We start from the raw sequence: 18,054 nt of genomic DNA on the forward strand, positions 1-18,054 counted from the left end.
CACAGAAAAGGAAGAGGTAAATGCTAAATGTAACAAATAAAACAATATTTGCACCAAACAAACACAATATACAGGTTAGATTTACAACTTTTTTTTCTTTTTCATATTATGGTAACTACAAACAAAACAAAAGGAAGAAACATATCCTAGATACGGTTAAAAAAAACAACAAACAAACCAAATACTAAGAACAAACCAAGATATTACTTTCTCAGTAATTGCAAAGTTTTATTCAGTTGTTTTTCCCCTAAGCTTCAGTAATATGTATAAATTTTAAGGAAGATACTATGCTGCTAACTGTAGACTGCTATTTAATCCTTCTATTTAAAAGTAAATTATGAAGTTTATTATACAGTACATGTAGAACTTAAATCAGTGAATTTATCCACACTTCTGTTTTGACTTTATTGAATGTTTCTGGCTACTTCTTAGAAGATACATACTTCTCACAAAGCACTGTATTTTTTGTGGTTCAGTAACAATATTTTTCATCCTAAATGAGTGCTATTAAGTATGATATTACACAGTAATAAATTGTTTCTTTTGCTTCTACTGAGCACAAAGTAAAGCTTGTAAAGAGGACAAGAAAGTTGGGAGTCTGAAGTAATGTTTATAACTAAGTTGAAGATAACCTGAACTGTATCCTGGGCTGCATCAAAAGAAACATAGCCAGCAGGCTGGGGGAGGTGATTCTGCCCCCCTCTATGCTGCCCTTGTGAGACCTCACCTAGAGTACTGCATCCAGCTCTTGGGTCTGTGACATAAGAAAGACATGGACCTCTTGGCACGAGTCCGGAGGAGGGCCACCAAGTTGATTAGAGGGCTGTAGCCCCTCTCCTATGAAGACAAGCTGAGAGAGTTGGGGCTGTTTAGTCTGGCAAGGAGAAGGCTCCAGGGAGACCTTACAGTACTTCCTAGTACCTGAAGGGGAGGTGTACGAGATCTGTAGAGGCACTGTTTACAAGGGCATGTAGTGACAGGACAAGTAGGAGTAGACTTAAGATGAAGGAGGGTAGATTTAGATGAGATATAGAGAAGAAATTCTTTACTGTGAGGGTGGTGAGGCACTGAAACAGGTTGCCTGGAGAAGTTGTGGACTCCCCATCCCAGGAGGTATTCAAGGCCAGGCTGGATGGAGTTCTGAGCAACCTAGTCTAGTGGAAGCTGTCCCTACCCACAGCAGGGCTTTGTAATGAGAGGATCTTTAAGGTCCCTTCTAACCCAAACCATTCTTTGGTTCTGTCATTCTGTGGTATGTGTCCCAGAACCCTGGGGTCTTGATTATCCAGAAGAGAAGTCATCTGAGTGATATCTTCTCTGATCCTTGTCCTTCCCTAATGAATCCAAGCTTAGGATAGTAGGGAGTTAATGCAGCCAATCTGTCACCACCAGGTCCACTAGATTAAACATATCCAATGAGTTTCTGTAGCACTTTTCCTGTGAAGATGACAGGGAAAGACTGAGTTTGTAATTCCACTCCCACTTAGAGGACCTACAGGCAATTTGGGAAGAAATTTTTCCTCCACAGTGAACATTCATGGGCTCTACTGTTTTCTTGTCCTAGATATACCCGGAAGTTCTGCAGCACGTAGATATTCTCTCTTAGTTCCTGGGGTTGCTATTTGTGTGCTTATGGATACAAACAGCATGTTGTGCCCATTGGAAGATGTATGGGTGTTATCATGCTGATTGCTAGTGTCTTCTGAACCTGTATTTAGCTACCTAATCATTGCCATTGACAGCAATCAGCATTTACTTGCACTGCTTGAGTATTATAAAGATGTTTGAAACAAACAAACAAACAAACCAAAACCAAGCACAAAGTACGTCAACATTGATTTATTGATTTGACTTGGTCTTAGGTTCCCTTAAACCAAAGATTGAATCCAACTTCTATACTGTTCCAACAGAATACAATGAGTTTAGAGACTGGGAGCACGTTAGGAGTTTTCTTTATATTAAGAAAAGTACTGTAAATTCCATGCTATTCTGCCTCTCCATTGTGCAGAGAAGTTGCATCAGGGCAACTAGAATACATACAAAGCTTTATAAAATGCATATTCAGCTTGCAGAGCTTCTGAAGCTCATTATCTAGTGTGAATGAGCTGAAAGAAGGAGGTTTTTTTGTACTTGAAATGTTTTTATATTGTATTTTTCTGATTGAGTATGAATTGGATTAAGACAATTTTTTTCTCTGGCAATTTGTGGTAAATCAAAATGCATGCGCCTTATAGATGCTGCTTGAGACCAGTGTTCTTGTTACATCCTTAACCACTAGCAGTGAAGTGTCAAAGACTCTGGAAAGTACCTGTCAGGTTTTTCTGTTCCAGGGCAGGAAATCGAGCACTCATGTTCCTGGCAGTGGGAATTATTAATTAGGATTATTTTGGAGCCTTACATTAGGTGAAAATTAGATGGACTTGAGAAATTTAAAACTTATTCTGATAAAATAGCCCTTTCAACAGAAACTTTCTCAATGAGTGTAGTTGTGACTACTCTACTTTTTAGTATGGACAAGTGAACAATCTCATAGGTGCTTTCTGTTGTGCACATGTGCCACCACATGTACCACCGTGGGAGGAATAAGCTCCTTAAAGGAGCATGCCTATATGTGTTTTTCCAGTTATTGTTCAGCTGTCAGATCTACTGAAGGAACTTCACTGGATTTTACTCTTATTAATTTGCAAAGTGTGATTTTGATTATCTGTGTATAAGGAGGATATGTTCCATGGGTTGATATGAAAATTCAGGCTGGAAGGAGGTCTGTTTTTAAACTTCCAGCATGGTCAGCTGGAGCTAGCTCAGAGCAGGGTGCTCAGGACTTTACCTCCCTGGACCACAGAGCCTGACTGGGTGCCCTGATATGCTCCCTACGGTCCTCTGAGGGAGCAGGCATTTCCTTTCCTCAATACCTCTTGTTTCAGCTTCTGCCCATTGTCTCTCATCCTCCCACCATGCTAGTGAAGAAACTGGCTCCATCTTACTGGCCTCCCTGTAGCTGCCAGAGGGCTGCAGTTAGGTTCCCCTGAAACCGTGCCTGCCCCAGCCTGAACCAGACACCATTCCTCAGCTTTTCCTTGCAGGGCAAGTGATGCAAGACATGGATTCTGTATGTGTAAGGTCCTCTGCTTGAGTTATTCACATTGCATGTTGCTATCTATATGCTAGTGGCTTAGTATTAGAATTTTTAATGAAAACTCCAGATTGATTTCTTGCACTATCATTAGCAAGACATCCTGTTCCTTGAGTGGAGTAGAGTTTCCCTTCACTGTGTTTCAGATGTCCCTGGAGGTAGTCTGCAGTCATTCACTTATATAAAAGCTGTGATGAAACCTTGTAGAATTTTTTGATTAAAAATATGAATAAGAACTGCTGGGTTTAACAAAGAATACATTAAATGTGAACAGTATTTAGTCACAGCATGGTTCTTGGGTAGATTTGAGATGTCATTGTTGTTTTGCATTTTGTTGAATGTTTCTTTTTGTTGTGATGGTTGATGGGTTTTTGTTTCTGTTTTATTTACTGAACAACCTGCTCTGAATATGCTTGTCATCTCTTCTTTTTATATCACTTCAGTATAATTTTGGATATTGTAGTGGGTTGACCCTGGCCAGATACCGGGTACCCACTAAAGCCACTCTCTCACTCCCCTCTGCAACTGCACAGAGGAGAATTTAAAAAAAAAAAAAAAAGCTAAGGATTCATGAGTTGAGATAACAGCTGGGGGAGATCACTTACTGATTACCTTCATGAGCAAAACAGACTCTAAGTGGGAATATCTCTTAAATTTATTACTAACATGATCAGAGCAGAAGAGTGAGAAGTATAACAGTCTTAAAAACACCTTCCCTCCATCCCTCCTTCCTTCCGTATTCTCCCTCCTCCTCCATACCGGTGCAGGGGGTCAGGGAATGAGGATTACAGTCAGTTGTTGTTTCTGCCTCTGCTCAGGGAGAGGAGTCCTTCCCCTGCTCCTGTGGGGTCCCTCCCATGGGAGACAGTCCTTGATGAACCTCTCTGGTGTGAGTCCATCCCACAATCAGCAGCTCTTCCTTCATGAAACTGCTGTCCCACGGGTCACTCCTCCATAGGGTGCAGTCCTTCATGGATGAGTTGTACTGGTGTGGGTCCCCCACAAGGACCACAAGTCCTACTTGAGAAAAACCTGCTCCAGTGTGAGCTCCTTTCTCCATGGGATGCAGGTCCCTGGCAGGACCCTGCTCCATCTTGGATCTCCCATGGAGTCATAGCCTCCTTCGTGCATCCACCTGCTCCAGCCTGGGCTCCTCCATGTGCTGCAGGTGGGTCTCTGCACCCCAGTGTCTCTCCATGGGCTGCAGAGGCACAGCTGCCCCACCATGGTCTGCACCACGGGCTGCAGGACCCTCAACTCCAGTGCATGGAGCACCTCCTCCCCCTCCTTCTGCACTGACCTTGGTGTCTGCCTTATTGTTTCCACGTTCTCACTCCACTCTTCCCTGGCTGTAAGTCTTTCTGCCCAACAACCTTCTGTTCTTAAACGTGTTATCACAGAGGCGTTACTATTATTCCTGGTTGGCTTGGCCTTGGCCAGCAGCAGGAAGCCCATCCTGGAGCTGGCTGGCATTGGCTCCACCAGACAGCAGAAGCTTCTGGCAGCTTCAAACAGAAGCCACCCCTGTAGCCCCCCCATCCCCGCTACAAAACTTACCCACAGAAACCCACTACAGATACCCAGCACATGTGAAATTTCCTATGAGGAAGTATCTTTTTCTATGTTTTCTTATACAGAAGAATACATCTATCAAGATCTAGGCAGTTTAATTAGAATCGGATTCCCACAGGGAAAAAGAAACAAATTCTTGGTGTGAGCAGTTGTGGACTTGATGAGCTCAGCATATCTTCCAATTTTCAGGCTTCTTGCAAAAATATTATTTCTGGAAAAAAAATTGATGCTAGGAGGTGGAAAGGGCAGGAGTTTATCCAGCAGGGCCCAGTAATAGCAAAACTTTTTGTGTGACAGGAAATATTTTCTCTTTTCAAATATATATGATATAAAACAATAATTAAAAAAAAAAACGTGTACCTTTGTATTTTGGATAATAAATGATGGCCATTCTGACGTATAATCTCAATGACAAATGCTTATTTCTTTAATGGCAAAATTCTCATTAGTTTGCAGGATTAGGGCAATTAAGTATGAGGACAATTATTTGCTTGCAGACCACCACTATCTTTCCCTTCATGGCAGCATCACTCTTGATTTTGATGTATGATGAAGTCTGTCATTCCTAAGACTTGGTTTCAGCTGATTGAATTGTTTTCATTCACATTATTAGCCATCGTTCTTTTACATTTTTCTCTTTAAAATGGTTGACCTTCAAGAATATTTTTTTTTAATGTTTGGTTGGGTTTTTTTAATGAAATTGATTACATTAGTATTTTCTTATCATGGAGAAGAAAAGTTACAAAAATAGTACAAGAGTTGCAAAGTTTGCTTATTCACTAGGGCTGATAGGGAGAGTAAAACTGTAAATAATAAAAAACACAGTTCATTAATTGACAGTTTTCCATTTATTCAAAAAAATGGTCGGGAGCATTTAGTTAAAACCTATGTAATTAAAGACTAATCTTATCACATATATAGAAGAGGAGAAAATAAAGTTTGTGCAGGCATGATTATATCTGACACATGTAACTTCTGAGTTGTTTCGGCGGTGACAATAGTATCATACGTTCCAGGACAGATGTTCCTCAGCACAAGAAGATTCTACCTGTTTCTTTCACTTTTCCGGATGCCAGTCAGCAGTTTTTTCCACCTTCTTGGTACATGTTCTCTAGATAATTCGCACCTTTCTTCTTTCCTGCTCATATTCCTCCTTTTAACCCAGCTTTTGTCCCTTCTATGACTGAAACAGAGAACTAAATCTAGCCATCATCATGGGGATGGGAGGAAAAATGGGGTTAAGTGTTGAGCATGCAGTTTCTTTGTAGGATAACTTGGAGCTGAAGCAATTATGAGCAGTAAAAATTAATTTTTTCCCCTATATTCCCCAAGTGGCAGTGTGTTCAGCCACTCTTTGTGAAACAGTTTGTGTGCAGTCTGCTTAGTGTTTCATTAAGGTAATGAAGGTGGATTCTTGGCGAGTCTAAGTGCTAAAATTTAAGTGTATGTTAGAATTTGAAAAGGTTTGTAATTTGGACAAATTAAGATAGACTTTTTTGAGGATAACCAGAACTCTGCTTCTTGCCAACTGTGTAACTCTGAAGATCCTGTTTATTCATTCGTGTATTGAGAAAAAAGTGAAGAAGCAGCCAATCTACAATTAAGAGTCTTTGCATCACAAATAGCTTGTAGATAGAGAGACAAAAAATATTTCTATTTCCACTGACTTGTTAACGCATTGTTTGCTGTAAATCATGTGCTTGTTTTTAGTTCTTCACTGTCTGTAGCACTTTGTCAGTTTCTTTATTAGATTCTTATATCTTTCTGTACTTGAGCAATTATACAGTCTTCCAGGCCTTGATAGCACTTAGTTACCATAATGAAGTTGTCAATGAATCAAGTTTTTACTGTTACTACACAGTATTATCAATGTTAACTTTTCATTTCCATAATTATGCTGCTTTTAAAATGTCTCCTCTGTTTGCACTGTTAATTTTACATGGATAATTTTAGCTCATTTAGAAGTTCATGTTTTTTGTGGTAGATGTACAGGACAGGTTGGAAAACAGGACTGAAAAAGTCTTATAAGTAATTCATTATCTGCTTTTATATGGTACCCCACCAGTAAAATGCTGTTGAAGTCCTCGGTGATCAGAGCATTAGTCTTCCTAAGGGTGAATATCTTCCTCGAAGTTCAGCCTAAATATATTCATATCCTATCACAGCTTTCTGCTCTGTTGCTTTTGCATGTTTTTTAATTTAAGGAGTTTTTTCCTTTTCTGGTGCTCATTTCTTTCCCTAATATATTTGCAAAGAGCAATTACAATCTTTCTGAGGGTAAGCAATCTACACCATTTTAGTTTTCTCTTAGATAACTCTTCAACCTATTCCAGATGCTCACATTTTTTGAACATGGGTTGTCAGAACTCTGTGTAATTCTCCACGTGGTTTCTTACTGTGCCTGGTACAATAATTTTTATTCTCCGGTTCAGCTGGGCATATCTTACCTGATAGCACCATGACATTACATTTGCTTGTTGTCACACTAGTAGCTTACATCTTTCCTGTAGAAGAACTACAAAAGCATTTCTTCTTCTACTTCTTGATTTCTGTATAGTAAGTTTTGAGCTCACAGCAGAAGTTCATGTTACTCTCTGACTATATAGCCTTACATTTTAAGCTACTTAGTAATAGAATTCTTTTTTAAGTCTTCAGTCAGTTCCATTTGTTTAATTTTCAAGATATTCTGATTCTGCTGTAATTGTGTTTCCCAAATGAGTCACTGGCAAACTTTATAAGCACTGATGAGATTTTTCTCTCCAAATTATGGCTGAAATATTAAAGACTTAGACTAGTCTTTAAGGAACCCTAAAATTTTTTTTTCCTACCTATACCATCATTTAAAGAAGCTCTTTCATCAAAGGAGCCCTCTTTTTGAGTTCTGCACAGTAACTTGCTTTGTGAATAGTTTCGGTGATAATGGAATAGCTCTCAGGTACTGCTCAGTGTAAATATGTCAGAATTTTTTACATATTACACAGTAGAGATGGTGTATATAGAGATGATGGTTTTGCTTTTTTTAAAGTGAGACACTTGTTTGGAGACACTTAGGAAAACAAAGGAAAACAGATGAAGGTATGAAACCATCGTAATGTGCCAAAGTATATTCAAGGCTTTGTGAAGGCTGGCATTCAGAAACAGCAGATGGTTGTGACTTTGAGAGGAATAACCACATGATCTAAGGCCATGTTATGTTTGTACAAGACTTCTCTTGGAAAAATGTATGCACATAGAGGTTGCATGCTGTTCTTCGCTTCTGGCATCTCTTCAGTACCTCCATAGATACCAGCCATCATCCTGTTTCTTGAATGTTTTAAGTATTTTTTGTTGTTGTTTTAGAGGAATATGATCGATTTTTTAATAACTATTTTTATTTTTTGTTATTAAACAATGAAACATAAGAGTTAGCGTTCTCCCAGAACTGAGTTTTTGTATGAACTCATGTATATTCTTATTTCATTACATTTCAAACATGGAAGAGTAATTAATTTGTAAGGTCCTGATTTGAACCTGAATTTGAAGAGATTTGATCATGTGTATGATTTTATAAATATAGTGAAAAATTCTTAGACTTTTGTAAGTAACAGAGCACATTTCTTACCAGTAATACAGAACAGTTTTCCATGAAATCACAGAGCCAAAGAACAGGTGAGGCTTGAACTTATCTAACCTTTTGGGGGAAATGGGAGCCTAGATGAGATTATCTTGTGTCTTGTCAAATGGCATTTTGAATATCTCCAGCGATGGGGACTCTACCGTATCCCAGAGGAAGTTGTTCCAGTGAATAATTGTTCTTTGCTTTAAAAAAATCCATTCCTTATATCAAGATGAAACCTCTTCCAGGGCAACTTTTACCCATTATCCCTTGTCTTCTCCGTGTGATTTTCTGTGAAGGTAGAGTCTTTGTTCTCTTTGTAGCCACCGTATGAGTGCTTAACCCTTCCATTTACTTCTAATACTGAACCTATTGAGTTGAAAATAACTGAGTATGTGAGGAAACAAGTCATCATTTAATTCTAAATGTATTTAAAATTATCATCGCTCTGAGTATTCAAAAATAGAATCACAGAATATCCGGAGTTGGAAGAGACCCACAAGGATCATCAAGTCCAACTCTTGGCCCCACACAGCATAGCCCATATGCCTGAGAGCATTGTCCAAACTCTTGAACTCTGTCAGGCTTGGTGCTGTGACCACTTCCCCAGGGAGCCTGTTCCAGTGCCCAACCCCTCTCTGGGTGAAGAACCTTTTCCTAATATCTAACCTAAATCTCTCCTGACACAGCTTCATGCTGTTCCCTTGGGTCCTGTCACTGGTCACCACAGAGAAGAGATCAGTGCCTTCCCCTCCTCTTTCCCTCACAAGGAAGTTGTAGGGTGCAATGAGGGCTCCCCTCAGTCTCCTCTAGGCTGAATAGACAAAGTGACCTCAGCCACTCCTCATATGCTTCTCCTCTAGTTCCTTCACCATCTTCATAGTACTTCTTTGGATGCTTTCTAACAGCTTAATATCTTTCTTGTCCTGTGGCACCCAAAACTGTACACAGAACTCAAGGTGGGGCTGCACCAGCACATAGAGTGGGACAGTCACCTCCAGTGGTCAGCTGGTGATGCAATTACTATTACATTCTCTCCATTAGGTAGACTTTCGTAGAGCTTCATGTCTACAATATATGTGACTGTAATAAAAGTTATCTCTAGAGTAAAGCTGCCCATAGTTTGCATGGAATACATAGATTTTACAGTTTTGTAAACCTTCAGTTAACTGTTGCCATGACACTGAATTTAGTCATAAACAGAACTGAGATGTGATTGAGGTAAGACAAGAATCATAATGTATATTTTGGTTTTCTGCACAGATTTATTTATAAATTACAGGTGTTGCACCATTATATACTGATTTAATCCATTGAATAGCATGTGACCAGTATGTCTCCATTAGTTTTGATTTATTTCAGTAGATTCTGAGCTTTTTCATGTCCAAGTCAATTTTTCCACCGCTTTTAGGCTATTAAAGTCATTGTAGATATAGAAGAATAGTAATCTTACCATTGGTGGTAGAAATTTGCTCCATGTGGTGCATTTGGTGCAGTGCATTTACATATCTGATTCTTCTGAAAGACAAACATTAAATATTCAAATTCAAATTCTGACATTTTTGCACAAAATCTCTCCAGGCTGTAGTGAATAATATTGTGAACAGTCCTAATAATGTCATATAATATCAACAAATCTACTGCAAGGCAGTGACGACTGTTACAGTAATTTGCCTACTTGACAAGGTTGGCTTCAGGAGAGCAAGACTATCCATTGTTTTAGGAGTCCATGTAAGTGCCATACATTGGGTAAAAGATGGAATCAGAACGTATGCTTTCCATTTTCAAAGATCTGCTACCTTCAATCTAATCTCATAAGTATTTGTTTATAACTTCTTGTTAAGTACCTTTTTTGCCAGTGGAATGACTGCTTAAAGCCCTAACTAACAAAAATACGTGTATATACATACTGATACTGATCTAGATAGATTTCAATATTTTTAAAGATCTCCTTTAAATGATTTGGTGTAAGTACCGCTTATCTTTAAGACTTCTGTTAAAAATTAGATTTCTTTTCAGTAGGGCGTGGTTTTTTTCAATCTGACTTTATGAAAGCTCTAAGGGAATGGACCAGCAGCACACAAAGGTTATTATACGCGAGGCTGCAAAATGTGTAAATGGCCACACGATGTCAGCTGCAGAACTGCAGCAAACTGTGAAAAAAAAAAAAACAAAAAAAAATTGTTAAGGATTTTTTTTATTATGGTCATTGCAGATACTACTGTAGTAGATAGGGTTTATAGATGAGAAAATGATTTTTCATCACTGTCTTTAACTGTTTAAGTCTTTATGAAAAAAAAAGTTCTTCAACTGATGTTTCCATTTATTAGCATGAGTGGATTGAAATATGAGTACAATGTAGAAGAATTACTAATGAAATTCACTGGATTATCTAAATTTTAACTAATATGTCAACATCCAAACCATCTCTTTAAGTACAAAATTAAGGAAAATAAGTAATTATAAGGAAAAATGCAAAGCTGAGTCTGATCATTTACATCAGGTAGTTTTCATCTGAAAAGATATGTATGTGAACACTTAAGTTCCCTGTCACTCATGCCAAACTGGTAAATTAACAGACACCTGTAGAGCAGCAAATCCTGAATCTTTCAGATGGTGCTGAAGCCATTGCACATGATCATCCCAAATATTGAGTATCCTGATTTTAGTTAATATCTTCTTCAGGGCACTGCTTTAAAAAATGAATTATATGAGCCTGTAATGGTTTTCTGACGGGTGTTGTTTTCATTTCTGACTGTATTCAGTTGAGTGCAGATACTATGAAAGTGAATAATAGATGAGTAATATATTTACATCACATGGAGATCAAGACTGCAGTTAGTGGAGATGATGAGAATAATAGTGCAGCAGCACAGGCAGATACACAGTAAACATAAAATGCATATACATTCGTTGATTAGTTCTGAATACGTTCTGCTTGTACATGTGGAGGAGAAAAAATGCAGCCCAAGCAAGCAAAATACACTGCGTAACAATTTAATTTTAGTTTGATTTTTTTAGACATTCAAAACAAAAAACCAATGAGCAAGCATGCTGCAAGGACTGGGCACAGGAAAGAGGCACAAAGTCCAAAAAATTACATTTTAGGCATATCTTCCAACCCACTCTAGGAATCATATTGCTCTTATTCATTTCTTTAAACACTAAGGGAAACCTTCTGATCAAAGTGAAGAGCAGTTATGGGCAGCACAGCTGTGTCCTTACAATGTCCTGGCTTCTAAGGATCAAGATCAATGTTCTCTGTTCATGCTCTGTTCCTTTCTGTGAAAACCAGAGCACAGGAAAGTGGGGGATAACGTGTGTCTGAATGAAGCAGGAACATTTGACAAGTGCACATGACAATATGGGCACAACAGGGCATTACCTTGGGTTTAAGGACTGGAAGTCTCCCAGCTCCCACAGGATAAATGTACCCTGTGACAATCAAACTGCTGCTGTGAGGTGGATCCAAAGCCTGAGTTAAAGCACTCTGTGGGGCTGGCTAGATTTGTGGTTTTCCAGATTTCTAAAATTTAAACTGCTTACGCTTGTCCACAGCAACTGCTTCCAGAGAGACTGATTGCTGAGTGTGCTTGCAATAGATTGATGGAGAACAAAAGAAGACGCATTGATTTTTTCAGTTTGTTCTTCATTCTAACCAGATATTTTTAAAATGCAACTTTCTTTGGGTGATAAATTGAATCACCTTTGTATTTTTTAGCTAGTGGGTGGATAGACACCTGCTCTCTCTTAGAGGTAAAGGAAATCCATAAGAAATGTGTAGAATCAAAATGCATATTTTGTAAATACATTTCAGTTAGACAGTGAGAGCAGAAAGTCCTCAGCAATGTGCCAGCTGCTGTCCAGCAGCACATGACACTGCAGGCAATGCTTCTGCAGCTGTGAGCCTGCTTCTCCACACTTCAGTTTCCTGTAACTATTCCACCAGTATATGCTTGCAATAAATGTATGGGTGTGGGTTTTCTCTATTTCCACTCTTCCAGATGACATAAAACCTTTGGCTCCCAAATGACTGTACTAAGGTTACCTCTAGATTGAGCAGTGGTGTATGCTGGTGAGAACCCCAGAATGCTGATCCCTGCTATTTTTTCTCTTGTAGGGGTTTGGCCAAGGGTTACTTGTTGCCTTCTAGTCCTCGTTTCTGCAGAAACTGTTTAGGAGCAGGCTGGTCCTCAGTGGTGGAGCAGGCTGTGACTGGTGTGTAGACCTAGATCTCAAAACTTGGAAATTTAGATAAATTATCTGTTACTGTGACATCTCACTATCTCTGATAAAGCACATTCGGTAAGAGCCATATATTTGAAAGCCACACTGACAAATCCTTTTTTTCCCCTCCAAATATAAAAAATGGGTAAGTCCTACATGCAGAAGGCATTTAAAAATACATTCCCATTCTTTGTATCAGTAGTGCTGTCTTGTTGTCAACTGAGTTGCAATGGCTGCTGAAATCAATTTTTCCCTCTTTGCTCACTTTACCCATAGCATGCTTTTGTTAATCCTAAAGTGTATAGTGTTACTATTAAACTCAGCAACTTAGAAACGATATGTTAACTGTAGAACTATCACCAAATTTAATTTTTTTTAAGTGTCCTGGTATTGTCCCATTAACTGGAGATTTAAAGGAAAAGCAATGAACCTGCATTGCCTCTGTGCAGTACTCCTCATTGGGGTAATCCACATGTTTGGAAGTGTTGATTAAACTGTATAGCTTAAAGAAATTGCTCATTTTCATAAACAGAGTCTCCATGTTATTGCTTTGACTCTGCAAGCTTTTCTACAGCTGTTTTAAGTTAAAATGTCTTTAATGAAGATGGAAATTGCTATGTAACCTAACTTACTGAAAGCTTTAGAGAATGTATAAATTTTCCAACGAGGTGCTGTTTGCTGCTTTCTGTGCTGCGTTGTGTTCTCAAGTGACATCTTGAAACACTGCAGCTGTTTTTGCAACCTTTCTGCATTTCCAGGTTGGTTTAGTGTATTCCTAAAGGCATCAAAAACCTGGAAGACAAAATGAAACAGAAAGCTTTGGTGTTTTTAAGGCAGAACTCTCAAAGCCAAAGAAAACAAAAAAAGGATCCTGAAAATGAGTAACTGTGGGGAACTTCAACTGAATTTCACTAAAGCAAGAAACAAAAAAAAAAAACTCCACAACATTTTAGTCACTGAGAATCAGTCAAGATGCTTTTATTAGACTTGGGTGAACCAAGCTGTCGTGATTCTCACTCTGTATATGAGCCTCCTCCTTGTGTTACCTTGCAGCAGAACCCTGTGTTTGCCACACTGCACTGCAGCTGCCTTCCCACCATCCTTTCCCCAAGCACCTGAGGCAAGAGGTGCTTGATGTGCCATCTGCTGCTGCACAATACACACCTGTCAACATGACACTAGACATTTTAAAATGTATGCATGCTGAATATTCCATCAGCATATTCATAACCATCTGAAGATACGTGACTAGTTTTGTTCATTGCTCAGAATAAGTTGTTCTAAATGTTTTATAGTAAATATATCCAATTACATTTGTGAGTTTTTTTCCTAGTCAGTTAAAAGTGCAGTCTGTTGCTGATGCTTTAGGAGAGAAAATGTTTTTAATAGTATGAAGATATTTCCAGCCAATTAAAGAAAGACATTTGGTTAAATAACATGAAATGTTCTTGCAACATTTCTTTCAGATGCAGAATGATATTTTTAGAGTCATCATGTTTTACAGAAACTGAAATTTGAATTCGACCTGTATAACAATAAATTTACAGTAATTGCATAATAGAAGTGGGCCTTTTTTATTCTCATTTCAGTAGTGTGTACTACTCTGTACATAACACATGAATCTCAACACAGAGTGTTTCATATCTACCTTCGGTTTACTAGAGGAAAGAAAAAAATCAGGTAAATAATCTGGTGCTTTGATTTAATAAAATCAAAAATCCTGCATATAATCAGAAATTTGAGTATGTTTCAGGCTGATTTAGGTGCACTCTAAAAAATCTGTGCATCCTTACATATATTTCATCCTCTTTTGAAAGAGTTCAAATATATTATTAAAAGCTGAGTGGCCTGCATATCTGTTGAGATTCATTGCTTGCTATTTCTTCTGCTTTACTCTTTCAGTTGCAAAGCCAAAGGACATCTGTGTCCTGCAATAGAGTATGCAGTGATGAACCTAAGTGGTTGTTCTTAAAAGCTGTTTTCCTTTCTATGTATGACAACCTAGAGAAGGGTTATGCCATTCAGATATTTTTATGCTTACTGAGCACTATATTGTTACGAAAGCACTGGTGAGAAGGCTGCATCAGTTTTTACAGGCACACATCTTTCTGCTTTAGGATATCAGCAGTGTAGTTGCGTTGTCCCAGTCCCTGGATGAATTATTCAAGCTCTTGACATCAGAGATTTCTGCTAGCGGATTGGCTGGTGCTCAGATAATATAATCTTTCCACAGGAAAACAGTGGAGAAGGATGATGGCAGTGAGACCAGCAGAATTGCTACTTCCAGTACAGCTAGCTTTGTCTGGCTGTTGCATTTCTGGAAGAATATACAAAGATGTTTTTAAGGTTTGGCTTCATGTGAATTCTCTGATAAGAGACAGTGGAGGGATTTGTGCAAGAGGCCTGCATTTCCAGTGAAGGAAAGAAATTGGATCGTTCTTGAAAGATTTCTTCTGGCTATATTCTAAAGAAACGCTGCAAATGAGACGGCGTTAGCAGCCACAGCAGCAGCAGCAGCAGCAGCAGGAGAGCAGCAGCAGCAGTGCTTATGGCTCGCTATAAAGGTGCTGGTGGCAGAAATGTTACATCGTTTAATGTGCTTCCAGAGTTCTTTCAGTACCAGCAGGGTAAGTGTTGCGAATACAGAGCTGACAGTCCTTGCAAGTGGGGAGAAGGTCAGAAATTGTGTGACACACACGTCTTGTGGGTATAGATAAAGAGTATCTCTACAGAGAATTTATATCAGGTCAATGAACGTACTTGTTTTCAGGTAAATTTGTAAAAAGCGTATTTACAATGGAATTTTTAAAAGCAATGCACTAGTTGTGTTATGTTCAGACATAGATTTTACAGTGGTAAAATCTGTTCCTTTTAAGCCTATACAAAAGAAGTGCTAAAACCAAGGAAACTTTATGGTTAGTAGTTGCAGTTGGGCTCATAAAGAATATATTGCTCACATAAATTCCCTTGAAACAGATTACTTTGAAAGGCTATTTCTGCTGTTTGTTGATATGACTGAAACTAGGTATGTCTTCTGCTGGTTAACTGTCTCTTCAGAAGCTGGAAGCTGGTTCTCTGATTTCCAGTTGTTGTCAGAAGATTGTTTGTAAATCACCAAGATGCACAGGAACTACAAATTAGGGAATCATTTTCACTCATTTCTTTGATGAGAAATTTGACTTCTAAAGGCCCAGTATGTTTATTTTGTCATGCCACCATTGTATCAGGGTTGCTGGGGAATTTTAAGTTACAGACGTGTGAATGAAGGCAAATCTGGACTGATTCTGTGTGTGCTTGATCTTTATCCCTACACCTCCTCACACACAATCCAATAGAAGTGTGCAAATACTTCCATGGAAATTAATTTGGCTACCCATATATATATATAAATGCAGAGCACAGATGACATTTACTTTGTATCATAAGGAAAGCATCTTCATGGTTAGAAACCATACAGGGAGAAGTCTGTTTGCCACAATGGAGAGACAATTGGCACATACAGAGTCAAGTGACCCCCCCCCCCGCGAAAAACAGTCAGCGTTGAATGAAGCACGATGCAGTATCTCGCGTGATATTTTTCATAAATTTCCTGTGAGTGCAACAAGTAGATCCTAAGAATGAGATGAATGTTTAAAAATTATATAAGACAGCCTTCCCAATGATATCTAAAGAAAATAAAGAATGCAAACTTATTTTCTTAGGCCTTAAGTGTGCTAGTCTGACAGTAGATGCTGGAGAGTGTATGTATCTTTTTTCCCTCTGGTATTTCTTGTATGTGAAATAACATTTATATGTAAAGAAGATATCCTTGAACTGTAATGCAGAGACACTTTCGGGGGGCTCATATATGGTCAGGGAACCATCGTTGTTCCACTGAAGATAACATTTTGGCCTAAGAATTTTATTTGGTGATTTGTATCCTTATGTAACCTCATTGTGAAGCAGAACTGCGTGAGTGTAAATCAGGAAAATGCTATGCAGCGCACGAGTCACTAGCAAATGCAGTAACTAAAATTAGATATTACATCTGTAGGTTTTGGGATGAGCATGTGTTGTTATAAAAAGTGAATATTTAACAGCAACTGTATTTATATGGATTTTGTTGGGAAAGAAGGTGCTCATTCAGAACTGCTTATAGTAATAACATGGTTTGGTTTTCCATGAAATAGATACTCCCTTCTATTTTTGAAAGAAAAATCTCCATCATAAATACTTGAATGCGTCTGTTGTGAGATTATTCCATGTGTCAAAACTGATTACCCACAAAGAAGGGACAGGACTTTGTGGACGGGTTATAGTGCTGTGATTCTCTTCCCTAGACAGCCATGCCCCTTGCTGCTGAAGTTGGAGCAGCTCATTCAGGAACTATTTTTGTTTATGCATCTGGCAGCAGTCCCTCAGGGACTATCTGACAATCAGTGAAATTCACTATAAATCAGACAATTGCTTCAAGAAAGGAGTAAGTAGCATATAGAAACTGCCTGAATTAGCTAATGGGTCCTTCCTGACAGGATCTCCCAGAGGACAAATAAGTTTGATAATGCAATTTCAAATCTTTAATTCAACATTCCAAACATTTTCAGATATACATGCTAAGAGTATTTTTTTCCCAAGTCCCTAGCTGACCTGGAACATAAAAGCAACTTGACTGTCAGAGATGGAGTCTAGTTAAAAAGTACAGGGAAGTTTTAGCTGTTCACACCTTGGGTAAGTATAGAATGGATTTAGAAGTCAAATTTGTTTTGGCATTCAGATTTGAAATCATGTCTAATTGGTCATTGGCTTTTTAAGATGTGAACTTTGACATAAGGCTTTTCAAATAATCAAGTATCAGAGCATTATTGTAATAATAGGAAGTATTTGTTAGAGGCAAAACTGGCTGTCTCAAGGAAATATAGTGGGAATATTACTCTTCTGTAAATCTGGAAGTATCCAGCAATGTCAAATCAAACTGATTTCCTTTTATTTTCAGATGAGCAAGAGTCAGTCCAGAAAAGAACTTTCACGAAATGGATCAATACTCATCTGGCTAAGGTAATGCATGGGTTTGAAATTTATTTTTTTAAAAATCAAACCTTTTTATTTATACTGGCCTTGGAGTACAGAATATTTCAGATTTGTCTGAGCAGTATTTCATAAACTTAAAAAGGAACCCCTATGATCTGTACAAGATTGAGGATGAATCTCACCATGATAGTTGTCAGCTGCAGAAATGCAAGTGATTTCCAGAGGCAACCACCCAGCTCCTTTGGTCAAAACTGAAGGCTAGCACAGTCATTGCTATTTCAGCTGGAGAAAATATTTGAAACTGCTTTCTTTGGAATAGAAATAGTAGCCTTATTACATACAATATATTTGAATAAAACTCAAGTAATTTCTTGTGTAGTTTGATAGAAGCATCCTGAACTGGTTAAAAACATAAATAGTGCTTCATGAATTCAATAGTAAATTAATTACCTGATGTATCGTGAAACTATTGTTGTTACTTACTAAAACAACCTAAAACTCCTTTTTTTTTTTTTTTTTT

The 18,054-nt window shown here is 38.3% G+C and overlaps 1 protein-coding gene across 8 annotated transcripts in view; it reads left to right on the forward strand.

Moving 5' to 3' along the window:
• SYNE1 (spectrin repeat containing nuclear envelope protein 1) overlaps nt 1-18,054 on the forward strand; it is a 276,624-nt gene that overhangs the window by 41,752 nt on the left and 216,818 nt on the right. For all 8 annotated transcript variants that reach the window (XM_027903871.1, XM_027903873.1, XM_027903872.1 and 5 more), the window contains exon 3: nt 17,500-17,561. In XM_027903871.1, the coding sequence (XP_027759672.1) occupies nt 17,500-17,561 (62 nt within the window). The remainder of the gene's footprint in view (nt 1-17,499; nt 17,562-18,054) is intronic.

The sequence above is a fragment of the Empidonax traillii genome, unplaced genomic scaffold (genome assembly GCF_003031625.1).
Source record: "Empidonax traillii isolate 1590-97213 ecotype Southwest subspecies unplaced genomic scaffold, ASM303162v1 scaffold997:size582561, whole genome shotgun sequence".
NCBI classification, from domain to species: domain Eukaryota; kingdom Metazoa; phylum Chordata; class Aves; order Passeriformes; family Tyrannidae; genus Empidonax; species Empidonax traillii.